This window comes from Aythya ferina (genome assembly GCF_964211825.1).
Source record: "Aythya ferina genome assembly, chromosome: 24".
Taxonomy (NCBI): Eukaryota; Metazoa; Chordata; class Aves; order Anseriformes; family Anatidae; genus Aythya; species Aythya ferina.
This window is the reverse complement of record NC_140322.1, coordinates 3,907,824-3,933,663: the sequence shown is the minus strand read 5'-3', so window position 1 is coordinate 3,933,663 and position 25,840 is coordinate 3,907,824. Positions and strand designations below refer to the sequence as shown.

Below are 25,840 nucleotides of genomic sequence, written 5' to 3'. Positions count from 1 at the left end.
AGCTCCTCTTGTGCCAGCAGCGTGAGGCAGCGCCCTCCCCGCTGGGGTTCCCGCTGGGACCCCGCACGGATGCAGCCTCCTGCCCTTTTGCTGCGGCAAAAAGCAGTTGGTGCTTAAAACAGGGAAAAAAATAATAAAAAAAAAGGAGCGCTGCAGGTGTTGCTGTGCCTGCCCTGCTGCTCAGCTCCTGCTGGGTTTGCACTGGAGGCAGAGGAGGGGTTTGCAGCACGCGCAGAGGGGAGCTGCAGTAAATGAGTCCCGGTTTGTGCAGAGCCATGTTTGTGCCAGGTAGCGAGGGAAGGGGGAGAGGAGGGTGGCAGCAGGTACCCGGCACGGCTCAGCCTTGGCAAATAACCCTTTACCAAAACCCTGGCAGCTGGGAGCAGGAGCAGGAGGTTTCCGTAAGGCTCAATCCACTTCCCTCTTCCCTGGATGTGTCCCGGCCACGTGCAGCATCCTGCTGCAGCCCCCCTTTTGTTCCAGGAGAGAAATTCAGAGGCAGAGCTGGGCTCTGGCTGCTCCCCCACCTCACCTGGGTCCCTCGCAGCCAGAGCTCAGCTGCATTTTTCCCCACAAACGTCCCTGTCCCTGCCACGGGGTGCCAGCCTGGCACCGGGAGCAGCATCCCTGCAGGATCCCAGCAACAGATTGGTGCCGAGGAGCTTTCAAGCGCTCTAAAAATACTCAGCGGGGAAAGTGGGGAGCGAAAATGGCTGAGATTCAGCGAAATCAGAGGCATAATTAACATGCAGCCCATGTGAATGTATTTTTAGGGGCCTACAAAAAGGCTCTAAAACATTGAATTCACATCAGCACGCGAATGTTCCAGTTTAATGGGATCCTGGGGCCTGTGGGGAAGAAGTGAGAGATGCTTAATTGTCAGTGTTTGTGTTTTATTCATGACTGAACGTACCCAGCAAGCAAAAGCCAATTTGCTGCAGGCTTCTCGCTGCTTGTGTAGCTTTAAACTTTATTCCGGCCAGGGATGGCATATGCTGAGACATGCGATTGCCCAGTGTGCTAGAAGAGCTGGTTGTTTCCAACGAGCTGTGCTAGGAAAAGGGATTATCACCTCCGCTCTGGCTTGGGCCACAGCTGCCCCCCTTGTGCGTGACCGTCCGGCACCGCGGGGCCCCTCGGCTTTGAGCTTTGGGGTGCTCAGAGCTTGTGTGGGCTCCAGGGGGGGCTGGGGACCGAATTAAAATCCCGTGGGGGTAAATCAGGAACTGCACCCAGTCCGGGAATCCCTGAGTGTGGATGGCCAGACACTGGCAGAGCGTTTGGAGGAAGCTCAGGCACGTCCCCTCGTGTCCAAACCTCACCAGGGCTGCAGCAGCCCCTCCTGGAAGGGATTTGAGGGGGGCCACGACTGCCCCACTCCCCCCATCCCCAGGGGGCTTTGCTGAGAGCGGGTTGAGCCCCGTGGTGGTGCAGGGACCGCAGCCCTCCTGCCCATATGGTTCTGCTGCCACAAAGCAGAGAGAGAAACCGGGCTCCTTGCCCCTTGCCACAAAACCCGAGACCTTCCCGAGCCGCCTGCGCTGTGCCGAGGCCGTCGTGGGGGCTCCGGGTGTCATGAACCCTCCATCCTCCGCGGTGCCAGGCTTGCAACTGGACAGCAATTGGAGATCTGCTCCTATCCTTGGAGCTGACTCACTGCAGGGCCTTCGGGGAGGCACGGGGGAAGCTTTTCCCTCCCCAGCCCTATTTGTGCGGCGCCGTCCCCGCTAGTGGAGGACGGATGAGCCGGCACCAGGGCGCAGTCATTGTCCTGCAGGCTTGGGGAAGGTGAGGGCTCACCGCCAGCTCAGTGGCTCCAGGTCGGTGATGTGCTGGTGGTGGCAAGGCGCCTGCCTCAGGAGGGAGGTTTTTATTGTTATTTTTTATTATTTTTTTTTTTATCTGCTGTGAAACGATGTGCAGATGGCACAGCCGCGCGGCCGGAAGGAACTGAGGAACATCAGGGATGCCAAGTCAGGGTTCCTTATTTTAAACCGATTCCCCTGCCAGGGAACAAATGTGCCTCGCTTCAAAATAATAATTATAAATCCTGGGAGGGTGTCCAGGAAAACCTCTGGTCCCAAATCCTTCTGTGGGTATCAGTGCAGCGGAGGAAGCGCTGCTGTGCCCAGCGTTGTGCTGCCTGCCGTGTCGGGTGCCCACGTTGCTGCAGGATTTTTGGTGGCTGCGTGGCATGCCTGTGGGTCGTGGCTGGCTCAGAGACCTGCATCTGGGGTCAAGCTTTGGTTCAAAAGGGAATAAAGAGCTCTGCCTTACCTCGCACCCCAAGGAATAGCTCTGCTCCCCAGAGATATGTCCCACCTGCCTCTGTGCCTGTGTCTGCGGGGACAACAGGCATCGCTGCAGCGTGCCACGTAAAACTTCCCTGCTTGCTCCCGAAGCTGCCAGGAGGAAGAACAAGGACCCGCTCAAATTGCTGTCCCCAAAACCCTCCAGCGCTGCTCCAATCCTGCCACGTGCTCAGGGCAAGGCACAGAGCACCTCGGGTAGGAGCCGGGCACCAGGGGACGGGGACGGCGCTGCCGCCTCCTGCCAGAGCCTGTAACGGCATCCGTGTGGGCAGCGTGCCGTCTGACGGGAGAGAAATGCCAGTGCCTACGTGTGCTCGGGATTAGTAACTCTGACGGGAAGAGCTGGGGCCAGCGACAGCTTGTGTGAGAACCGCCTGTGCCGCGGGCGGCTGGCGCAGGGGCTGGGGGGCCCCGGAGACCCCAGGCAGCGGCCACCAGGTGTTGGGCTGGGGCTCTGCTGGGTTCTGGGCTGTGAAAAAGCGATGTCCAGGGGGTGTGAGCCTGGTGGAGCTGCAGTTTCTGCTTTACAGCTTGGGAGCATGGGGAAAAAGGGGGTTAGAAGGGGAAACTGAGGCACACAACTGGCCCCTCGCTCCCACAGGGGTGCCCTCCCTCCGTTCCTGTCCCCAACGTGTGCCTTGCTCTGTCCTTCCCTCCAGGTTTCCATGTCATCCCCTCAGTGTCCAACATCGTTCCCGAGAGCTGCCTGCTCATCGTGGTGGGCCTCCTGGTCGGCGGGCTCATCAAAGGGGTGGGCGAGAAGCCCCCCATCCTCAGGTCCGAGATCTTCTTCCTCTTCCTCCTCCCGCCCATCATCCTGGACGCCGGCTATTTCCTCCCCCTGCGCCAGTTCACCGAGAACCTGGGCACCATCCTCATCTTCGCCGTGGTGGGGACGCTCTGGAACGCTTTTTTCCTGGGGGGGCTGATGTACGCCGTGTGCCAGATCGGCGGCAGCGGCCTCAACCACATCGGCCTCCTGGCCAACCTCCTCTTCGGCAGCATCATCTCGGCCGTGGACCCGGTGGCCGTGCTGGCTGTCTTTGAGGAGATCCACATCAACGAGCTGCTGCACATCCTGGTTTTCGGGGAGTCCTTGCTGAACGACGCCGTCACCGTCGTAAGTGGAGCCCGGGGGCTGGACGAGGGGACGGGGTTTTGCTTTGGTGTGACACCGGGATTGGCACTGATGAGCTCCGAGGTGCCTCCTGCCAGCCGGGCCGTGTAGCTCTCTGCTTGCTTCTAACCTTTTGCAGGTGCAGAGCTAAATATAGCAGCCTAAAACACCGCAGAGGTGGTTTAAGGTGAAACTTTGTGCTTGGCGGACTGGGGGAGCCAAGAGCACGTGCCCAGCCGGCTACTGCGTCTCGGTGATGAGCCCGGAGCCCCTCTGCTCGCTCTGCTCCCAGCTGCGGGGCGAGGGGACATGCAGGGAGGGGACCAAGGGATGCTGCTTTCCTGGGCCCCTTGTGCAGGGACCCTGCCTGTCCGCCCAGCGGAGGCGAGCAGGAGCACGGAGGAGCTGTGCTGGTTCCAAAGGACGTCTGTGTCCAGTTGCTGGTGTGCCTGTCAGCCTGGCGTCCTCCTCTCTGCAGTGCTGACCTCTAAATTTACGTCTAGCCCACTGCTTTTTCCTGGCTCTTCTCCCACATCCCATCTGTCTGCTTCAGGGCTGGCTGCTCGGCGTGCTGCACAGGGTGAGGAGGAACGCGCTGTCCCAGCACGGGGCTTTTCCCAGGCGTTGTTCTCCCCTTTTGGCCGGGGGCTCCCTGCAGGGTCTGTGTCCTCGCTCCCCATCCCTGGGGAATGCTTCTGCCTTCTGCTGTCACATCTGTCCCTGCCCGTGCCCGAGGAATCAGCTCGGGCAGGCTGGAGCTGGCACCTTGCCCTCTCACCGCTTCAAGTATCCGTGTGGGATGCTCAGAAACCAGCGTCCCCCTCCTGACACCTTGGCTTCTGCTTTAAAATCTCTCAAGAAAATGCATCTAGGGGTTGGGAGATGCAGCCCGGAGTGGGCTCCTCGTTGCCCTTTTGGCAGCAAACCAGCAAAAAGGTTTGGGCTGTTCTCCGTGCTGAGCAGGGCAGGTGCTGGCTTTTCTCCCCATGTGGCTGTTGGGGGTCCCCCAGCCTGGATCCGTCCTGTTGGGAAGCAGGAGTGCTCTCCTGCAGGCTCATCCTTGACCAAAGCCCCTCCTGAGTGAGTGCTGGGGAGCAGAGCTGTCCTGGACACGTGTCCAGCTGCTCCGTGTCCCTGCAAGCCATGGAGAACGGGGAGCTGCCCCCCATGGGGCTGTGTCCGTGTCAATGCTGTCCCTGAGCAGCACTCCTCCGAGGTGAGGGTGTCTGTTGGCATCAGGGCAGCCTGAAACCCCCTCTCCCTTCTCATCCCCAGGTCCTCTACCACCTTTTCGAGGAGTTTGCCAACTTTGAGCAGGTGACCATCATCGACATCATCCTCGGCTTCCTCAGCTTCTTCGTGGTGTCGCTGGGCGGCGTCTTTGTGGGCGTCATTTACGGGCTGGTCGCTGCCTTCACCTCCCGCTTCACCTCCCACATCCGAGTCATCGAGCCCCTCTTCGTCTTCCTCTACAGCTACATGGCCTATCTCTCTGCTGAGCTCTTCCACCTCTCTGGCATCATGGCGTGAGTTGGGCACGGGTGGGATGAGATGCCCCCCTGTCCCCAGGGCAGGACCCCATTTTCGGAGGATTTTCTCTGGTGTAACCACATCTCTGTGGCGGTCCCAGCACACCCTGTGCATGCCCAATGAGGGCCAGAGGTGTGTTTGAGCCAGGATATGCATGAAGGCAGATGAGGGAAGAGACTGTCCTGAGCTGTCCCATGGATCCCAAAGCACTGGCAGCCCGTTTCCCATTCTTCTGGGCACGTGGCAGCGGGCAGGGCCTGCTGAGCACTCAAAATGCCATGGTTTTGTGCTTCCTGGCTCCCATTCTCATTCCTGCCCTACTAGGGGGAAGGAGAAGCCTTGTGTTGTCTTCCCTGGAGGCCTTGGATAATTGCTGGTGTCTCACAAGCCCTGTCCTGCAGGGCCAGGGCTTGGGACTGTCCCCATGGCTGCTGAGTGCCCCGACCTTGCCCCTAGGCTCATCGCCTCCGGCGTGGTCATGCGGCCCTACGTGGAAGCCAACATCTCCCACAAGTCCCACACCACCATCAAGTATTTCCTCAAGATGTGGAGCAGCGTGAGCGAGACCCTCATCTTCATCTTCCTGGGTGTCTCCACCGTGGCCGGCCAGCACTACTGGAACTGGACCTTTGTCATCAGCACGCTGCTCTTCTGCCTCATCGCGAGGGTTTTAGGTGAGGTCCCGCTGTGAGGACAAGGTCCTTGGGGCCACTTCAGGGCTACGAGGTCCTGGTGTGCCTTGCTGGGGAGACTGGGGTTGACTGGTAGACCACTGCTCCACCGTGGGCATTGGACCTTGCTGGTGGTTGGCTTTGCAGGAAGATGGGGTGAGGCCAAGACTACCCTAGACATGGGGTTGGGATGAGCAGGAGAGCACCCGCCTGCACCCGCGGCCCTGAGGGTATGACACTGCTCTGGCCTGCAAGCTGGGCTCTGGGAGGGGGGCTTTTTCAGGACTGGGGACTCCTTCACCATCTGCTCACCTGAGGTCCTGCCCCGCTCCCCCAGGCGTCCTGGTCCTCACCTGGTTCATCAACAAGTTCCGAATTGTGAAGCTGACACCGAAGGACCAGTTCATCATCGCCTACGGGGGGCTGCGGGGAGCCATCGCCTTCTCCCTCTGCTACCTCCTCGACTACGAGCACTTCGACATGAGGGACATGTTCCTCACGGCCATCATCACGGTGATCTTCTTCACGGTCTTCGTGCAGGTTGGTGGCTCGCAGGTGGTCGTGCTGCGGTTACGGAGGGGCAGCGAGCGTTATGTGTGTCTGGAGAGCCAAGGAGCGTGGCCACAGCCTCTGCCACTGTCCTCTCGTTGCTTTGCAAAGCTCGTCAGGCTCACAAGTGACACCAGCAGCACAGAGCCCTGCGGTTCGGCCGTGCTGAACCCAGCCAGCTCCTGCAGGGCACCTCAACCTCCGCGGTGGGAGAGGCCTGACATCCCTAGGGAAGGGTTACAGAGATGGTGAAGGGCCTGGGGGGGAAGATGTACGAGGAGCAGCTGAGGGCACTGGGCCTGTTCAGCCTGGAGAAGCGGAGGCTGAGGGGAGGCCTCATGGTGGCCTGCAGCTCCCTCACAAGGGGCAGGCACTGATCTGTTCTGTTTAGTGACCAGTGACAGGACCCGAAGGAATGGTGTCAGGCTGTGGCAGGGGATGTTTAGGCTAGACGTCAGGAAGAGGTTATTCACAGAGGGCTGTCACGCACTGGAACAGGCTCCCCAGGGACACAGTCACGGCACTAAGTGTCAGAGTTCAAGACTTGTTTGGACTGTGCTCTCAGCCATACGGTCTGAATTTTCGGGTAGACCTGTGTGGAGCCAGGAGTTGGACTCGATGGCCCTTGTGGGTCCCTTCCAATTGGGGATATTCGATGATTCTGTGATTCTTCCTGCCCCGGTCCCTAGGGCATGACCATCCGGCCCTTGGTAGACCTGCTGGCTGTGAAGAAGAAGCAGGAGACGAAGCGCTCCATCAACGAGGAGATCCACACGCAGGTAACGTGCTGCACCCAGCCTTCCCACACGCCTCTCTCCACCACCTTAGCCCTATTCTTCTGTTTCCACCACCTCCACCTCTGTAACCACATTAGGTTTATGGAGCGGGAGCTGCCCCTATATTGGTGCCCGAGGTAAGGGGGGACGGAGTGAGGGGCTGTCCCCATCTGTGTCACCCAGTGCCTGCTCCAACCCAGATCTCCACCTGGTAGCACTGCAGCCAGGCCATTTGGGACTGTGCCACCCTACTGAGGCCCATCCTGGCCCCACAACCCCGATTTCACACCCTGTTGAGTGCCATCACCCCTGGGGCAGGGGGAGTCAGGGTGGTGGGGAGAGACAGGCAGCAGCCCTGCAGGCTGCCCACACCCTGGGCCTTCTCTTCTAGTTCTTGGATCACCTGCTGACGGGGATTGAGGATATCTGTGGCCACTACGGGCACCACCACTGGAAAGACAAGTGAGTGCGGAGCTTTGGTGGCTTGGGGGGACCTGGGGGTGAGGTGGGGAAAGATTTGAATCACCACCTAGCAGGATGCCCCAGCCCAAGGCCAGGGTTTTCCTCAGGCTGGAGTAGCAGCACAAGTTCCCTCCCTGATGATATATGGCCCTGGGTTGGGCGTGAGTGAGGCTGCGGGGCTGCACCCCTTTGTCACACCACAAAGTGCACACAGCAGTGTGGGAACAGCTGGTGGCCGGTCCCTGCAGGAGCTCAGGTCTGTCCACTGTCAGCAGGAGCAGTGGCGTGGTGTTTTTGGAGGCTGCCTGGTTCTGGAGGGGTTCCTGACCCGTGCTTGAGGGAAATGATCCATCTTCTGCTGGCCTCAGCAGGAGATCGGGGAGCAGGGAGCGGGTGCTAAGGCGGGGGGAGGACTGACATATTGACCTATTTCTTCCCCCGTGTCCTCGGGAAGGCTGAACCGCTTCAACAAGAAGTACGTGAAGAAGTGCCTGATTGCAGGGGAGCGCTCCAAGGAGCCCCAGCTCATCGCTTTCTATCACAAGATGGAGATGAAGCAGGCAATCGAGCTGGTGGAGAGCGGGGGTTTGGGCAAGATCCCCTCTGCTGTCTCCACGGTCTCTATCCAGTGAGTTCTCCAGCCCTGGCCACCATGAGCCTCCCAAGGGCCCTGGCTACGGGGTGAACACTCCCAGTTTGTGGCCGCGGGGCAAGCAGCCGTTCAGCCCTGCCATGAGCTCTCACACTGTGACTCTGAATCTTCTCTGTCCTTGCAGGAACATCAACCCCAAGAATCTGCCCGTGGAGCGCGTCATTCCAGTCCTGTCCAAGGACAAGGAGGAGGAGATCCGGAAAATCCTTCGCAATAACCTGCAGAAAACCAGGCAGAGGGTAAGGCATGACCCTGCACGGTGCCTCTGCACCCCGCGTGCCCTCTTTGCTTCCCTGGGGGTGGCCAGCACAACTTCAGCCAGAAACCCTCAGGGCCAGGTCTGCATTTCTCCCAGGGCATCCCTGAGCTCAGCCCTTTGTGATCTTAGTCTGGCTTTCTCTCCCCAAGAGGCTTTTTCTCTTGGGACAATGCTGAGGGGAAAGCTGGCTTGTTGGCTGAGCCTGGTGTTTAAACCCTTGCTGGGTCACGGTGGGTCAGGATGGGGCACCCCATGCTAACGTACAAGGGACGAGCCACCAAACTGCTTGGACGCTCTGTGCCCACTGGTGGCTGTTTCATCCCATCCCTAAGGGAAATGATAAGACCTCTCTTTGCCTTTCTGCGAGGTTTTTAACCCATCTCCTTTTCTCGGGCATTTTCCCAGTTGCGATCCTACAACCGGCACACGCTTGTGGCTGACCCCTACGAGGAAGCCTGGAACCAGATGCTCCTGCGCAGGCAGAAGGCCCGGCAGATGGAACGAAGTGTATGGAGGGGACGCTGGGGCGGGGATGGGGAGGACAGGAATGCGGACTGGTCTTCCCAGCCTAGGAAGGACAGCGGTGTGCTGTCTGTGGGTATCTGCCCTCTGATCGTCCCAGCATGAAGGCAGGCTCACAACAAGTCCTTGCAGCACGGGTGGGAGGACGCGTGCGTTTGTTCTCTGCTGTTGCTTCTTGCTTGTTCCTGTGGCCTGGGGTCCTGGAAGGTTTCCCCTTCCCTTTTCATCCCAGCCACTCACCCAGAGGCAGCCCCTCACGCTGCCTTCCCTGCACTCTCATTGCAGAAACCGACCTACCTGACGGTGCCGGCTCACAAGCTCGACTCGCCCACCATGTCCCGGGCTCGCATAGGCTCAGGTAGGGTGGTGCTGAGCTGCTGGGGAAGTGCTGCTGTCGCTGTCACGCTGAGCACCGCTGGCATTTGGGTGCTGAGGCACTCGGAGGCTGGGCTGTCCCGTGTCCCCTCTGCCAGCTCTCTGACCCGGATTGCCCAGAGCTCCCCTTACCTCGTCCCTGCAGCCGTATTTCCCAGCCCTGCCTCTCCCTGACCATTCTCAATCTCTGCTGGGGAGAGGAGCAGGATTTCCCAACATCCAGACCTTCCCCTGTCCTCCTGGCTTCTCCATCACACATTCACTTTGCCAGCTTTGTCTCTCTTCTGCCCTGTGTGTCCTTCCCTCCGCTTCTGGGGACAGCTTGGAGGAGAGGAGGCTGAGTGTAACCCGCTCGGCGCGACGCGGCACTGCGCTGCTTGGGTGCTTGCTGAGACCGTGTTTAATCACCAGAGGGCAGCTTCGCCCCGTGCAAACCCTGCAGTCCTGGGCAGCCGGGCTGCTGCCTTTCCAAATAGGATGTGGAGATGGGAAAAAGGGCTTAAACAGCGTCTCAGAAACAAGAGGGAGTGAGCCCAGGGGTCCAGACCCCAATCACCTGGAGTACATTATAGCTGGAGGTCCTGAGATCCCCTTTCCCTGCTGGAACCCCCCAGGTTGACCCAATTTGTTCATGACAGCAGCAAAACGTGAGCTGGGCTCTGCCTGACACCTCTCTGCCCCCCCAGATCCGCTGGCCTACGAACCCAAACCGGACTCGGAGAACCTGCCCATCATCACCATCGACCCGGCCTCCCCACAGTCCCCGGAGTCCGTGGACCTGTCGAACGAGGTGCCCAAGGGCTGCGGCGGCCTGCCGCCCTCGCCCGAGGAGGATGAGGAGGGGCTGGTGATGCGGGTGAAGGAGCCTTCCTCCCCGGGCACTGACGATGTCTTCACCCCGGGGACCAGCGACAGCCCCAGCAGCCAGCGGATGCTGCGGTGCCTGAGCGACCCGGGGCCTCGGCCGGAGCCGGAGGAGGGGGAGCCCTTCATCCCCAAGGGGCAGTAGCGCGTGAAGCCTCGCGCGTCTCCGTCTGGTTTCTCTCTCTCTCTTCGTTTGTTCTTCTCTCTTTGACCCCCCCGCCACCACCTTTTTGGTTCCTCTATCACTACACGCTGGGTTCTGGAAGGAGAGACCGTCCCGGCCGGCCGGGGACTGCCCGCAGGGCTCTGCCCAGCAAGCCACGGACCGGCCCCGAGGAGCAGGATGGAGCCCCTGGGACTGCCGGCGGTGAAGGGGACGGGGGCACCTGGCACCACCGTGCCCTGGGGGGGACACGGACAATCCCAGGGCCTGGGACTTGCCAGGCCTCGGCAGGGGTTCCCCAGAGGCTGCCCCCACCTGCGTTGACTCAGGACCAGCGAGCGGCTCCTCAGGGTGGCTCTGGCAAGCGCAGCGTGGGCTCTGGCTGGACAACTCGGGGGGCCCGCGGGGGCTGCCTCGCAGCACGGCTTTGCCTCTCCTTTGCTTCGCTTTTTATCCGCCTCCTCGCCTCGATTCTGGAGGGGGGCTGGGGCACACACCGCCTCCCTCGGCAGCCTCCCGGGGACCGCGGGCTCGTGTCGGCGTCCCCTTGCCTTGGCTGCTTCCCCTGCGGGGCTGGCTGCTGCCCGGGGGCACCTCCTCCAGCGCTGCATTTCACGCTGGGTCTTGTTAAATTAAATATCCTATAGCCATGCGAGGGGGACCCGGCTCCCCTCTCGCTCCGAGCGGCCCTGCAAGCATGGGCCTCGATGCCTCTTGTCTCCTGGAGCCGCTACCTGTCACCCAGCCCTTCGGGGACCCCGCTGCGAGCCGCCACCGAGTGCCGTGGAGGCCTCAGAGCCGTGGCGAGCACCTCCTGCTGCCCTCGCCTGCCCAGCAGCACGGCTCCGGCCCCGTGCACGACCCCTTAAAATCCCATGCGGGGGGCACAGACGGCACCGGGTGCTCCTTAACCAAAGACAGCCTCCGGGTTCGATGTCTGCGGGGAGGTGGCGTGCGGATGATTGTATTTTCTCCAGGGTTTGGATGTTTTTTCCTTCCCCCACAACCAAGAGGAGCTCGGGAAGAGCTGGGGACCGGCTCCTGCTGCTCACCCAGCACGGGGGCACGGCAGGGCCGGGAGCTGGCAGGAGGGGGCCAGCTGGGGGTACTGGGGGTCCTGAGCTCGGAACGAGCCCCGAGACTTTGCTGGGAGGGAGCCTTGGGTGTTCGGGTGGCTCGCAGCCCTCCCTGGGCTCAGGACCATCCCGCGTCGTGCTCAAGCATGTCATTGTGTCCCCCGTGTGCCGCCTGGTCCCCACCACGTGCCATGGGGTGCTCAGCACCCCGGGGGGGGGCGCCCAGAGCTGCCTCCCCTTCCCCGTGCCGTGCCTTGTCACGCGTCGTCCCTGTCCTGCTGCCTTCGTGCGCGCCCATTCCGGGACCCCCGGACCTTGCCTCGTGCCTGGCCCCGGGGTCTGGCATCCGCGCGGCTTCCTCCCGCTGGGGCGAGCGCCCGCCGTCGCTGTCTGTGTGTGCCTGCGTGCCCTGCTCTGTCTCCAGGAGGAAAAAAAAAAATAAAAGCAATGAAAATTCTCTTGTATAAAAAGGAAAAGAAAAAAGGAAAAAAAAATAAGCCACACACATGTAAAGAGAATCTCGTTTGTTGTTGTTGTTTTTTTTTTCATGAATAATAAATTAATGTTAATTTTTCGTGTTTTCTTTCCGGCTGTTTGGACTCCTGCCCCTGCCGCGGGGCACCAGCCGTGTCTCAGGGGGCAGCTGCAAGACCTCACCTCGCTCTTTGGTCTCTGTGGGTGTGCTGGGTCCATCCCTCAACCTCCCACCGGGGCTCTGGGGGCCCTGCGGGGCAGCGACAGGCTCGCACCAGCCCCGATGCGTCGCTGCTTGTCCCAGCACCCATGGGTGACGGCACCGGGCGCGTCCTGGAGCGGCAGGGCTGTCCCACACCCGCAGCTCATGCAGCACGAGCCAGCTCCGTCAGCACAAAGGATCCCGAAGGCAAACCCAGCCCTGAACTCCTCATCTGGGTGCTGGACATCGCCGAGCCCGGAGGAAGCCTCGAGGTGTTGGTGGTGCCCACCCTGGTGCATTGTCCCCACGCTGTCCCCAAGGAGGAAGGACAGACCCTGCGGCAGGGCACGGCCGAGCCTGTGATCCCCCATCTCAGATCTGTGCCCAAATTCCTGCCCTCAGCTCACCCTCCTGGCCCGGGGAGCTGTGCTGGGGCAGCAGCTCTGCTGTGGGTGCGTGAGGTGCCCGGTGCTGGGGTTGGGGACATGGGGACCCCTCCTGCCCCTCTGGCTAGAAGCCAGCTGGGTCTCTGGCTGCCCAAACTGCAGGATGAGGCCCTCCTGTAAACCCTGGGAGCCGTGGGGACGGCTGATTTGTGCTCCCAACCTCCCTCCTCTTTTGGTTTTTGTTTATAATTGGGATGGGGAAGCGCAGGGCTGGCGTCGCGCCGTGCCGGGGAGCGGGGAGCGTGTCACCCGCCTGGTCAGGCTGGTCGGGAGCCTGTGATTAACACAGGGCCTTGGGGACCGCTCTGGGCCCTGCTGCTGGGGAAGCTGGTGTGGCCATGGGGCTACCAGCACGGCCATAGGGCCACCAGCACAGCCACAGGGCCACCAGCATGGCCACAGGGCCACCAGCACGGCCAGTGTGTGGCGTCAGGCGTGGGGGGTCCCCAACACCCTGCCCGGGACCCACACCTTTCACCCAGCTGGGCACTGGGGGACGATTCCCCCATCCCCAGAGCAGGGCCATGCAGCAGCCCTGACCCCAAAGCTCCCATCCCTCGGGGCTCCCTCTCCCCTCCCCAAGAAGCCCCTGGCTTTTAGGTGGCCATAACTCGAGCGTGTTTCACCGCCGCGCATTAAAGCTCTGATTCAGCGCGGCCGTGACTCACGCTCCTACAATCCAGCAAGCACATAAGCGCTGGCGTTGCTCATCTGCTTAAAATACCTGAAGCCCAGGGTCCCCCGTGCGTCTCAGGGCTGGATTCGGCCCCGCTGCTGCTCCGTGGGGCTTCCTGATGGCTCCCTCGGGGCAGCACGGTGGCAGCGGGTGCCGGCCTTTTCGCCCCGCATGGGGTTTGGGGTGCCGCGGGTCCCCAGGGCTGCACTGGGGGTCTGGTGCTGGGTGTGCTGGGAGGTGCTGGCACAGCCCGGCAGCACGGTGACGGCCACCAAACCGGGCACAGGGGGTGACAGCAGAGCTCGGGGCAGCCCCGGGCTGCGGCCGGGTGTGAGCCTCTCGCCCGCCACACGTGCCGGGCTGCATCACGTGCAGCCGCCCTCCCCGTTCTGGTCATAGCTTTAATGCGAGAGCTCGCCAAACAAAGGCATTTCCAGGATATTCTTGTTTCTGTCGGGGGGGGTGAGTAACTTTTCTTAATGAGGGAGGAACTAATAATCCCTCCAGGGATGGGCTGTCACCGCTGAGCAACTGCTGAAGCGCACGCAGCGAGGCCACGGGGTGGATGGGTCCCGGCGAGTGTCCCCGAACCCGCAGTGCCCGTGGCCGTGCCGTGTCCCCGTGCCCTGCCCGAGCCCCCGGTTCCCCCTCTCCCCCCCTCCCCAGTCACCAGTGCCAAGGACAGGGAGAGCAGCAGGACCCTGATCGGGCCACCCTTGTCCATCGCAGCTGCAGGAATCTGCCCGAGCCAGGGCTGCTGGGCTCCCCGTGCCTCAGTTTCCCTCCCCGAGGTGTGGCACGAAGCCCAGGCAGAGCAAATTGTTCCTTCCTCCGAGCCTTCCTCATCCTCCCTGCGCCCACGGCAGAGCTGTGGCAGCTCCGTGATGAGGTTCTCCCAGGGGATGGGGCCGGGAGCCCCGCAGCTCACAGGGCGGCTCAAGTCCTGAGCATCCCATGGGATCAGGCATGGGCAGGGACTGGTTGCTGGTGACCCCATAGCGTGGGGGGGTTCTCCCCGTCCCTAATGTTCTCGTCCTGGTGCTCGGGCCCCATCTCAGCTCAATCAGCTTCTGTAGTGTCCAATTTGGGGACAGCCCGGTGCGTCGGTGACCACTTTGCAGGAGCCTCCTCAGCTTGGCAGGATCTGCTGATATTTACCCCAAAAGCTCCCGGAATTCCTGATACTCCAGGCACACCCCAACGAGCTCTGCACACCCCAGGCTGGGTCCTACACCGAACACCAGCACCAAAATCCCTCGGGAAGGGCCATGGCCATGAAGTCCCCACCATTGTCACCAGCCTGGGACTCAGCAGCTGCCCGAAGCAGAGCTCCCGGCCGGGTCCCTGCTTTCCTCCAGCGGTGCCACCACCTGGTGCCATCACCTCGGGCCTGAAAAATAATAATAATTAAAAAAATCAATCAGAAAGGCCAGAATCCTCCCTGGATGGTGATGGTGACAGTGATGGTGACGGTGACAGCCCCAGCGTGGCTCAGGCAGCTGGGATGGGGCTCGGTGGCTGCTCCTGGCACCTCTCCGGGGACACCCAGGGGCCGTGTCCCCCGCTGCGCCCTGGGCAGGGTTTTGCAGCAGCCTGGGGAGGTGACGGGTGCCATTCCCCAGCCCTGTGTCACCGCCGTGATGACACCGTGCGCTCCCGCAGCGCCTTTCATCTCAGCCCCTTGGTGGTGGCCCTCGGTGGCTCCTGACCTCGCTGGGTGGCATCGTGGCCACCAGCAGTTATCGGTATTTCCGAGAGGCAGCTGGGGCTGGGAGGGCTGGGGGGGGGCTGGGGGTGGTCCCACAGGGACCCTGGGCTCTGAGCAGAGCCACCACGGTCCCCTCCAAATCCAGGTGGTGACAAATTTGGACCTGCCACGGCTGGCACGGGGACATCGCCTCGTGGTGGTGTGGTGGTGCCGCGCATGGGGGTGCCCGGGGTCTGGGGGCAGCAGGATGGGGGGGGGGGGGTGCTGCACGCCCTGCCTCAGTTTCCCCACCTGCTCCAGGTGAGGCACAGCGGGAGTTGGGGGTCAGTGGAATGGGGGGGAGCAATGCAACCGGCTCCCAAACCGCCCCCAGGAGCCAAACCCCCTGCCCAGGTTTCTTCTTCCCTCTTTTGGCTTTTAGGGTGAATTAGGCAGAAATCAGCCAACTCCTTCACCTCTGCGAAGCAGAGCAGTGCCACTCCCCCTGCCACACCGGTGCCCTCACCTCGTCATCCTCCTCCTCAGCTTCTCCTCCTCATCCTCACCTCCTCCTCATCTTCACCTTCTCCTCCTCATCCTCACCTCATCCTCTTCATCCTCACCTCCTCCTCTACATCCTCACCTCATCTTCCTCATACTCAGCTTCTCCTCCTCATCCTCACCTCATCTTCCTCATCCTCACCTTCTCCTCTACATCCTCACCTCATCTTCCTCATCCTCAGCTTCTCCTCCTCATCCTCACCTCATCTTCCTCATCCTCAGTTTCTCCTCATCCTCGCCTTGTCTTCCTCATCCTCACCTTGTCCTCCTCCTCCTCACCTCATCTTCCTCATCCTCAGCTTCTCCTCCTCATCCTCACCTCATCCTCTTCATCCTCACCTTCTCCTCTACATCTTCACTTCATCTTCCTCGTCCTCAGCTTCTCCTTCTCATCCTCACCTCATCCTCCTCATCTTCACCTCATCCTCCTCATCCTCACCTCATCCTCCTCATCTTCACCTCGTCCTCCTCATCCCCACCTTCTCCTCCTCATCCTCCCTTTCTCCTCCTCATCCTCACCTCATCCTCCTCATCTTCATCTCATCCTCCTTATCCTCACCTCATCCTCCTCATCCTCAGCTTCTCCTCCTCATCCTCACCTCATTCTCCACATCCTCACCTTGTCCTTCTCCTCCTCATCTCATCTTCCTCATCCTCAGCTTCTCCTCCTCATCCTCACCTTCTCCTCCTCATCCTCCCCTTCTCCTCCTCACCCTCATCTCCTCTCCCCGGAGCACGAAGCCATTGCCCCGCAGGGCCAGGAGCCCCGGGGTGCCCGCGGGGTCCCCGCTGCCGGCGGTGGCACCTCGGGGCCCGGCCGTGCCAGGCACGGGGCTGCTCGGGAGGGAGCGGGGCCGGTGGCCACCCGCAAACAGGAGGTGGCCGGGAGCCGTGTTTGCTGAAGGAGGCTGCAGGGATGGGACCCACCTCCTAAGTCCACAGCGGGTGCGAGGCAGCGGGGACGTGTGCGGGGACGGCGGCTCGGGCACGGGGATGGTGGCACGTGTGGGGGGGGACGTCACAAAGGGCCTGGGGATGGCGGCACCTGCGTGGGGACGGTGGCACCTGGGGTTGTGCGCAGGGGCAGTGATGTGTGCAAGGGGATGGCTGGGGTCTGCGTGGGGACAGATGGTGGGGGCACGGGGACAGGGAGTGGGGACATGGGGACAGGCGGTGGGTGCACGGGGACAGCTGGTGTGCATATGGAGCCAGCTGCCATGGGCTTGGGGACAGGCAGTGGGTATATGGGGACAGTGGATGTATGGGGACAGTGGGTACATGGGGACAGTGGGTACATAGGGACAGTGGGTACATAGGGACAGGCTGTGGGTGCCTGGGGACAGGTAGTGGGTGCACAGGGACACACAGTGGGTGCACGGGGACAGGCAGTGGGTGCATGGGGACAGGTGGTGTGTATATGGGGACAGTGGGTGCATAGGGACAGGCTGTGGGTGCACAGGGACAGCTGGTGTGCATATGGGGCCAGCTGCCATGGGCTTGGGGACAGGCAGTGGGTGCATGGGGACAGTGGGTGCATAGGGACAGGCTGTGGGTGCCTGGGGACTGGTAGTGGGTATATGGGGACAGTGGGTGTATGGGGACAGTGGGTGCACGGGGACAGTCAGTGGGTGTATGAGGACAGCTGGTGTGCATATGGGGACAGCTGCCATGGGATGGGGACAGGCTGTGGGTGTATAGGGACAGTCAGTGGGTGTATGGGGACAGTGGCTGCCTGGGGACAGGCAGTGGGTGCACAGGGATGGCCACAGCGCGCGGTGTCGGTGCCGGGGTTGGCCGTGGAGGAGGAGCTCCCCCGCCCCATGGGGAGCGCTGCTGCTCCCCGGGGTGACGCTGGGTGACGGAGGTGGCTGTGGGAGAAGGGCTTGGTCCCCGCTGCGTGCTCAGGGAGGCGGCACACGCCCTGGGGAACGGTGGGCAGAGCCGGTCCCACGCGGCTCGGGGACTCCCCGAGGTCTCCCCTCTAGGTTCAGCTTTTTTCCCTCCCAGCCCTGCACCCTCCTCCCACACACCCGGCTCCCTGGGTGGGTAAATTGCCCAAAGGGCTGGAAAATGGCCCCAAAAAAGGGCTCCACCTCCCTGTGTCCCCCAGCCCCGTGTGACCCCATGTGGGTGCCGGCACAGCCCGGTGCCACCCGGCCACCCCGCACCAGTGCTCCTACAAAGTTTGGGGTGCGGGGGGCAGGACCCCTCCATCCTTCACCCCCAGACGGTGATTAGCCCTTAATTGCTGGCAAAACAAACGAGCAAAGCCCGGCCGGGCCTCGCTGAGCTGGAAGGAAATGGTGGCGGGGCCGTTCGCTCGCGGCGGCTCTTTGGGGTGCTGCTGGGGATGGATGTCACCCAGCCACCCAGCCAGTCCGGCCGGGGCGCGTCAGCGCTTTTTAATGGCACGGGGTTTTCTCCGGGGCCACCAGCGTGCCTGTCCCCTGTCCCCTGTCCCCTGTGCCCTGTCCCTTGTCCTGTGTCCCCTGTCCCTTTTCCCTTGTTCCCTGTCCCCTGTCTCCTGTCCCCTGTCCCCTGTGCCCTCTGCCCTGTCCCTTGTCCTGTGTCCCCTGTCCCCTGTCCCCTGCCCCTTGTCCCTTGTCCCCTGTGCCCTGTCTCCTGTCTCTTGTCCCCTGTCCCCTGTCCCCTGGCCATGCCTCATGCCCCCCAGCTGCTCCCCAGCTTCTTTTTGGCACCCATCGCCCCCCTCCTGCCATCACCCCACATCCAAACCACCTCCGATCGCCCCCACCGCCCTGATCCTGCCCTGGGATCGTGCTGTGACCCTGCCACCGTCCCCTCGCACCCCGCAGTGTGGCCCTGGTGCCCCCTTCATCCCCACGGCCGGTGCGTGGCGCAGCACCCGGCCCACCCGCGGGCTCCTTCGGGTTCCCCGCACCCCTTCCAGGGGACCCCAGCACCACGGGAGGGGGGTGCTGAGCTCGGGGCAGGAGCTGGGCTGCGTCCTGCACCAGTGACACCCTCCTCATGTGGTGTGGGTGTAACTGGGAGCAGCGTTAATCCCAGTGGGGAGATGCCCCGACTGCACCAACAGGGGAGCGAAACCCCAATACGGGGACGGCGCCAAGCTGGGGTACACAGAGCCCCGGACAGGGCAGGCACATGGGGTTTGGGGACCCCCTTGCTCCGTGGGGACCCCTGGGGACCCCTGGCTCCGTGTCACCGCCCCGAGGCACGCTGTGTGTCACAGGGCCAGGAGGGTTTGGAGGGACCTGGCTATGGGGACACGCAGTGCCGCCTCTCCCCTGCAGCACTGAGGATGCTCCTGCACCCCCATCCACCCCAAAACCCCAATTCCCCCATTTCTGAGTCTTTTTTTTTGCAGAAATTCCAGCTTTTCTGTCAGACCCCTGTGCAGGGAAACCCTTGGAAGAGAAGAAAACCCAAGAGGAAACCCCGGCTCTGGAGACACGACCTCAAAGGGCTCTGCAGGGGCTCCCCAAAATGAGGTGCCCCCGTTTGGGGACTGCGGGGTTGGGGTTTGTGGGTGTATGGCTGACCCCGTGGGCAGCTGTGGGAAAAGTGGAGGTGATGGTCCGGCACCGAGGTGATCGGGGAAAGGGATCCGGGCTTATATGGGCGAGGAAAGGGTTTTAAGGCCACTGGCAAACCCCCTGGTGTCCAGGGATGCTGCTGGGGAGGGAGCAAGGGGCATGGGGTGGCAAGTGGGAGGTTGTAGGGCACGGGGCTGTGGGGCACCAGGCCATGGGGTGTCAGTGGATCGTCAATGGGAAATCAATGGGGAATGAACGGGGCAGCAATGGGATGCCTATGGGGCAGCAATGGGAGGTCAATGGGGAATTAATAGGGAATCAATGAGACAGCAATGGGATGTCAATGGGAATCTAATGGGATGTCAATGGGGAATTAATGGGAGGTCAATGGGAAATTAATGGGGTAGCAATGGGGCGGCAATGGGATGTCAATGGGAATCTAATGGGATGTCAATGGGGAATTAATGGGGAATCATTGGGACAGCAATGGGAGGTCAATGGGGAATTAATGGGGCAGCAATGGGGCAGCAATGGGATGTCAATGGGACGTCAATGGGGAATCAATGGGATGTCAATGGGAGGTCAATGGGGCAGCAATGGGATATCTATAGGGAGTTAATGGGGCATCAATGGGAAGCCTATGGGGCATCAATGGGATGTCAATGGGGCATCAGTGGGATGTCAACTGGGAACCAGTGGGGCAGCAGTGGGGCCCTGTGCAGGAGCCCCCCACCCCTCCCCCAGTGCTGCGGCCCCTTTAAGCCACCGCCCTCCCGCGCTCAGGGGGCGGGACAACGCGGCAGAGCCCCGCCCCTCCCCTCTCCACCCCGCCTCTTTCCCCGCCCCTTTTCCTCGATTGGCTCCGCGGCGCTCCCCAACCCCTAACGGCGACCAATGGAAGAGCCAGAGGAGCGGCGGCGGCGGGCAGCGATTGGCGGAGAGACCGGACCAATGAGGGGGCGCGGCCGGGGGGCTATATAAACCGGCGGCCGGGCGCGGGCGAGCGCAGTGCCGAGCGCGGCCGGCGGCGGGCGGAGCTGAGCGGAGCGTGGCTGGGCCGGGCTCAGCATCCCCCCGGGGCCGCCGCCGCCTCCTCCGCCCGCAGCTCCCCGCGCCGCTTCGTTTGTCATTAATTTAAAAAAAAAAAAAAAAAAAAATTTTTCCTCCCGTTTTCCCCATTTCCGCGGGGTTTTCGGCGGTGATGCTGGCGGCGGCACCGGGGGGGCCCGCTGCGGGCTCCGGGGGGCAGGCGGAAAGCGGCGGCGGCAGCAGCAGCAGCGGCGGTGGGGGCCGGTTCAGCGTCCTGACATGGGAGCAGGTGCAGCGGCTGGACCAGATCCTGGGCGAGGCTGTGCCCATCCACGGCCGCGGCAACTTCCCCACGCTCTCGGTGCGGCCGCGCACGATCGTGCAGGTGAGGACCGGGGACCCCCCCCCCCACCACCCCCGGGACCTGGGGAGCACCGGGGTGTGATGGGGTCGGGGTGGTGGGGGGGGACTGAGCACCCCTCATATCGGTAGGGACCCCAATTTGAACCCCCCGGTACCAATAGGGACCCCCCTGGGATTGGGGGAGCACTGGGACACGGTGGGGTCAGGGTGGTGGTGGGGGCTGGGACCACCCGGTGACCCCCCCAGTAGCAACAGGGACCCCTCTGGAGTAGGCAGAGCCATCCTGCCCTCCCCCCCAGTGCCTTGGGACCACTGGGATGTGGTGGGATTGGAGTGGCTGCAGTGGGCAGAGCCCCCTTGGGACCCCCCAGTTCCAGCAGGGACCCTCCTGGGGTCCCCTGGGACCAGCAGGGACCCCCCCCGGGGTGGACAGCACCATTCTGCCCCCCCAGTGCCTTGGGACCACCAGGACACGGTGGGATCAGGGTGTTGGACAGACCCCCCAGGACCTGCAACCCCCCCCCAGTACCTGCAGGGCCTCCCCCAGTTGCTCCCTGCCTCCCAGTTCCTCCCTCAGCCTTTGAGTACTGGACACTGGGGGGCAGCTGGTGTGGGGTTGGCAGCCCCAAGTGTCCTCGGGGTCGTGGCACACGGTGTCCCCCCCCCCCCCGATTAACGTCGTCGAAGAGTTCCTGTTAGTTCAACCATAAAGCAATAACTGCGTGTAATATTCAACTGGCCGTGCAGCTCGGCTACGCTGCTGCATATTCATGGTTGGGAGGTAACTTCGTGCCTCGGTAATGACTCATCAAATGTAAAAAATCGGGCAATGCCGGCTTCTAATTAAAAAGGCTGCTCACGAAGCCACGAGCAAACCGGCTTCACAATAAACCGAAGGTGAGGATCAGGGGGCCTGGGCTGCTGGGGGGGAGTATTTCTGCCTGGGAACGGGCGAGTGACGCTCCAGCCAGGCTGACTCCAAATTCCTCGAGTTCCTGCTGCATCTGCTGGGGGCAGGAGCTCTGGATGCCCGTGTTCCTGAGGTTTTATGCAGAGCAGAAGATGGGAGCTAACCCTAAGGTGTTGCCTTGGGGTCAGGAAGGGCTGGAAAAGCCCCAGTGTCCTTAACCCCCCCGATGTGGGGCAGCATCAGATGTTCCCCCAGCGAGCTGAATTTTTTGGTGCTGAAGCTGCCCGAAAGGATGCTGTGGATGCCACCAGCACCTTGAGATGCAGCGAGGGGCTGGTGTGCTGCCCCCTGTGTTTAGGGCTGACTAACGATGTGAGCCACCCCAAAGGCACTCGTTTGGTGTGTGCCCGTGGCTCGGGCTTGCGGTGGGAAGCGGCAGGTCGCGGGCAGGCGCAGGGCTGGCGAGTGCCCGGCTGTCAGAGCAATTAGCTGACCCACACCCCAGGTGGGGTGCTGCTTCGGGAAGCAGGTCAGCAGCTGCATAACCCCCCAAATATCCAGCCCCCAGGGGGAGAGCACATACCTGCACCCCCTGCAGCCAGGGAGTGACTCCGGGTGCGCTCCGCATTGGGGCTGGGGGTGCTCATCCTGGGGTGCTGGGGCTGTCTGGGCTCCTCTGGGGCCAAACTGGGGTGGTTTGCCCCTTCTGGTGGGGTTTTCTCCTCTTTTTCCCACTATTCCTCAATGGTTCTTGTGTAGGCAGAGCTGTCTGCCCAGGGTCATGGGTCTGTAGGTCCCGAGCCTTGCCCAGGGAGATATTAAGCAACAATCTTTGATTGCGGCTGGGAAATTAATCTGGAATGAGATCTTAGCTAGGACCAACACCTGGATCTGTACCCGACACTTGTGACCTGTGTCCCATCTCGCATTAAACCAGGTAGAACAACCCCTAACCCCTACCAGGCAGCACTGTGGAGCTGTGCCTGTGCCAGCAGCTCGGTGACTGCCCAGCCAGCAGCGGTGTCCCACCAAGAGCTCATTAGGGTCAGCTCAGAGCTGTTTTCTATGTGTAGGAATAACCCAGCGCCTTATTTCAGGAGTAAATCTGGTTCTGGGCACCGCCTGCCTTGGAGAACAAATGCGTCCGTGGGGGGACTTGGGACTTCCGATGGTGAATAGCTCACTGGTTAACTGGTGCCTGGCATGTGACCGTGGCCATCGGGCTGGCCACGAGCCCTGGCGCATTTCCAGCCCGAGCAGCAGTTCCTAATGTCAGGGAGCAGTGGGGAAATGCCAGCAGAGTAGCTGCATCAGGAGATTTCGCAGCGCCCTGGACTTAGGGTTTAACAAGTTGATAAAAAAAAAAAAAAATGCTCCCAAAACCCTGCCGAAATGTCTCCTCCCTGCACGGGGAGCTTGCAGAGGGGGCTGCCTGCTGGAGCCCTTCACCCCCTGCTGCTTGCAGACTGAGTTTGGGGGCAGTCCTGCTGCAGACCTAATGCTCAGCATCCCCCAAAAGAACAGGGCTGAGCCAACTTGAGCTCCTCGATGAGGTTTTGCATTTCTGTGGGGCTCCGGGACAGCCTCATGGGGCCGAGTAGCCCGGTCAGACTGGCTTCTCAGGAGATAACGTCTCCATTTGGAGCCCGAGCTTGGGCTCTTTCAAGCTCCAGCCGTGCACTGGGTGAGCAGGATGAGGCTCGCAGGGCTCCTGGCGGCGGGTGGTGGCTGGGGAGGGACATGAAAGTGACGGGAGGTGGGACGAGCTGGCGGGGGACGTGAGCCTCGTCCCCTGGGATCCCTGGGCTCGGTGACACTCAAATTACAAGCTGGTGTCCAGAGCGGTTGATCTTATGGTCTTGGGGTTATTTCAGCCTCCTGCATGTTAAGTAATCGGGCGGGTGATTCAGCGCCGTGCCGAGCGAACAAAGCTCTGCAGGTCGGGTGGGTGTGCCAGCACTGAGCAGGCAGCATTAAAATCAGGGAAGTAACACCCCGAAGATGAAAGCTGCCTCCTGTGCTTGATAGCACGCCAAGTTCGGCACGAAGCTCTGACACACTGGAAATTGTTAGGATACACTTACCAGTTAGGACACGAACTTGGAGACACCTGGCTGGGGCTTTGGAGCAGCTCGGGCGTTTTGAGTTGCTTCTGATGAATGCTGACAGGTAAAGGGATGGCCGGGGTGGGTGGCTGGGTGCCCTGATTAAATCTGGTCCTAGAGGGAAGGCTGGCTGGCTGCTCCTCCCCTGGGTGAGCAGAGATCGGGGTTGGCTTAGGGAACATCTCACCCTCGGTGAGGGGAGGCAGAGAAGAGCAGACTCTGCCCTTCAACACTCCCAAGAGCTGCTCTTGTACACCAGGAGCCCCATAACTCAAAGGGGTGAGTGGGACCCACCAGCAGTTGGGGCTGGGTCACCCTTACGGCTCTGGCAGCCTTCCAAAGTGACCTATTTCTAATGGATTAGCTTTTTATTTTGCTGTCTTGCCTTGGGGTGACCCGTATGAGCAGAGGGAGCCAATCCTGCTGCTGTAGCGGGGCCGTTCCAGGAGTGTTTGCCTGCTTCTCACCACGTTTCTCTCTCTCAGGTTGTCCGTAGTCGTCTGGAGAAGAAAGGAATCGCAGTCCATAATGTGAGGCTGAATGGCTCGGCAGCTAGCCACGTCCTCCACCAAGACAGTGGCTTGGGGTACAAAGACCTGGACCTCATTTTTGGCGTGGATCTGAAGACCGAAGACGTCTTCCAGCAGGTGAAGGACGTGGTCATGGATTGCCTGCTGGATTTCCTCCCGGAAGGCGTCAACAAAGACAAGATCACCCCCGTGACTCTGAAGGAGGCCTACGTGCAGAAGCTGGTCAAGGTGTGCAACGAGACCGACCGCTGGAGCCTCATCTCCCTGTCCAACAACAGCGGGAAGAACGTGGAGCTCAAGTTCGTGGACTCTCTCCGACGGCAGTTCGAGTTCAGCGTGGACTCCTTCCAGATCATCCTGGATTCGCTGCTGCTGTTTGGGGAGTGTTCAGAGAACCCCATGGCTGAGAACTTCCACCCCACGGTGACCGGGGAGAGCATGTACGGGGACTTCGAGGAGGCCATGGAGCACCTCCGCAGCAGGGTCATCGCCACCAGGAACCCCGAGGAGATCCGAGGCGGGGGGCTTCTGAAGTACTGCAACCTCCTGGTCAGGGGGTTTAAGCCCAAGCTGGAAGTGGATATGAAGGCGCTACAGAGGTACATGTGCTCCAGGTTTTTCATAGACTTCTCCGACATCGGCGAGCAGCAGAGGAAGCTGGAGTGCTACCTCCAGAGCCACTTTGTCGGGATGGAGAGCAAAAGATATGACTATTTGATGACCCTCCACAGGGTGGTCAATGAGAGCACGGTCTGCCTCATGGGACACGAGAGGAGGCAGACCCTGAACCTCATTGCCATGCTGGCCGTGAGGGTCCTGGCTGAGCAGAACATCATCCCCACCGTCACAAACGTTACCTGCTACTACCAGCCAGCTCCCTACGTCAGCGAAATAAACTTCAACTACTACGTGACCCACGTGCAGCCCTTCCTGCCTTGCAGTCAGTCCTACCCAACGTGGCTTCCCTGTAACTGAGCCGGGACAAGCTCCAGGGGCTGTCCCCCGAGGTATTGCCTTGCCTTGGGGAGTGGGGAGGGACGGGGGGACCCTTCCCAGGACTGCACCGAGAGGAAACTTGTTGTTTTTTTTTCCTGGACTCTTGGCTCGAGCGTCTTGTTCCTGGGATGGTTGGGACGAGACCTGTCTGCTGTACACTGTGATGGGATGTGCAGTGCGATGGAAGCTAGATGACGTTTACGGGGACGTTTACGGGGAGACTCGACGGCTTCCCGAATTCTGTGGGCAACGGGGGGGGGTGGGTGTGTGTGTGGGGAGATTGTAGAATTACAGTAAGGTAGAGCTGCACTGCCCTGAAGCGGATCCGAATTCTTATTTTTTAGTGCAGGAGGTGTTATGGGAGTGCAGACTTGTGGTTTCTGAAGCCAGAAGCCAGAGTGGCTAATTCCTTTGAAGGACCAAAGAATCCTGTTTAAGTGCCTGTAACAATATAAACACAACTGTACTGTAAACCTTTATTTTTTTTTTTTTGCAGGGGCTGGCATCCCAAGAGCTTGAGTGGGATGTCCCGAGAGGAAAATATTTCTGTTGGGGAGGGAGGGTCGTGAGATCATTTCTAGTAGCCTCGCTGAAGCAAGGATGGGACTGCAGGTTATGTGTTGCTGAGGTTTTTTGGCATGGCTTGCTGCCTGTGAAGGACCAGCTGTAGCAAATAGCTCTCAAAGCTGAGTTGCATAAACAAGGGTGGGCTTGTAAATGCCTAAAACTTGGGGGGGGGAGGAGGGAGGGAAAGTGCATGGTGGAAAATGCTGGGCGAAGCTTCGTGGAGACAAGGCAGCAGGGACCTACCGATGAATTTATTGAGGCTCCCGAGTCTGCAGTGCCAAAATGTTAATTGTGTCCCTAAACGATGAGGCAGATCTGTCCAGGAACCTGCCCTAGGCTGCTGTACCAAACCGTGGATTTTTCTAGGAGAATTTGAAATGCTGTTTTCTTTTCGGCTTGCAGTGTGGTTTTAATGCCCCAAGCCAGAGGCCGGCTGGGTTATCTGGGA

General features: G+C 61.1%; 2 protein-coding genes across 2 annotated transcripts in view; both read left to right on the top strand.

Moving 5' to 3' along the window:
* Nucleotides 1–11,902, top strand: part of SLC9A1 (solute carrier family 9 member A1) — a 29,512-nt gene extending 17,610 nt beyond the window's left edge. The window contains exons 2-12 of the mRNA XM_084497302.1: nt 2,972–3,432; nt 4,705–4,955; nt 5,416–5,633; nt 5,968–6,170; nt 6,869–6,958; nt 7,347–7,417; nt 7,872–8,045; nt 8,194–8,308; nt 8,734–8,835; nt 9,136–9,208; nt 9,912–11,902. Coding sequence (XP_084353428.1) covers nt 2,972–3,432; nt 4,705–4,955; nt 5,416–5,633; nt 5,968–6,170; nt 6,869–6,958; nt 7,347–7,417; nt 7,872–8,045; nt 8,194–8,308; nt 8,734–8,835; nt 9,136–9,208; nt 9,912–10,234 — 2,081 coding nt within the window. The 3' untranslated portion in view covers nt 10,235–11,902. The remainder of the gene's footprint in view (nt 1–2,971; nt 3,433–4,704; nt 4,956–5,415; nt 5,634–5,967; nt 6,171–6,868; nt 6,959–7,346; nt 7,418–7,871; nt 8,046–8,193; nt 8,309–8,733; nt 8,836–9,135; nt 9,209–9,911) is intronic.
* An 8,038-nt stretch (nt 11,903–19,940) lies between these two features.
* TENT5B (terminal nucleotidyltransferase 5B) lies at nt 19,941–25,298 on the top strand. The gene is made up of 2 exons (XM_084497301.1): nt 19,941–20,306; nt 23,785–25,298. The coding sequence occupies exons 1-2, from the start codon at nt 20,094–20,096 to the stop codon at nt 24,802–24,804; spliced, it is 1,233 nt and encodes a 410-aa protein (XP_084353427.1). The 5' UTR covers nt 19,941–20,093; the 3' UTR covers nt 24,805–25,298.
* Nucleotides 25,299–25,840: the final 542 nt, after the last annotated feature.

What these genes read in the sequence shown, in the direction of transcription:
- TENT5B (XM_084497301.1), top strand. Translation starts at nt 20,094, where the DNA reads ATGCTGGCGGCGGCACCGGGGGGGCCCGCTGCGGGCTCCGGGGGGCAG. An exon ending in GGCCGCGCACGATCGTGCAG is followed by an intron (nt 20,307 to 23,784) that starts GTGAGGACCGGG and finishes TCTCTCTCTCAG; the next exon opens with GTTGTCCGTAGTCGTCTGGA.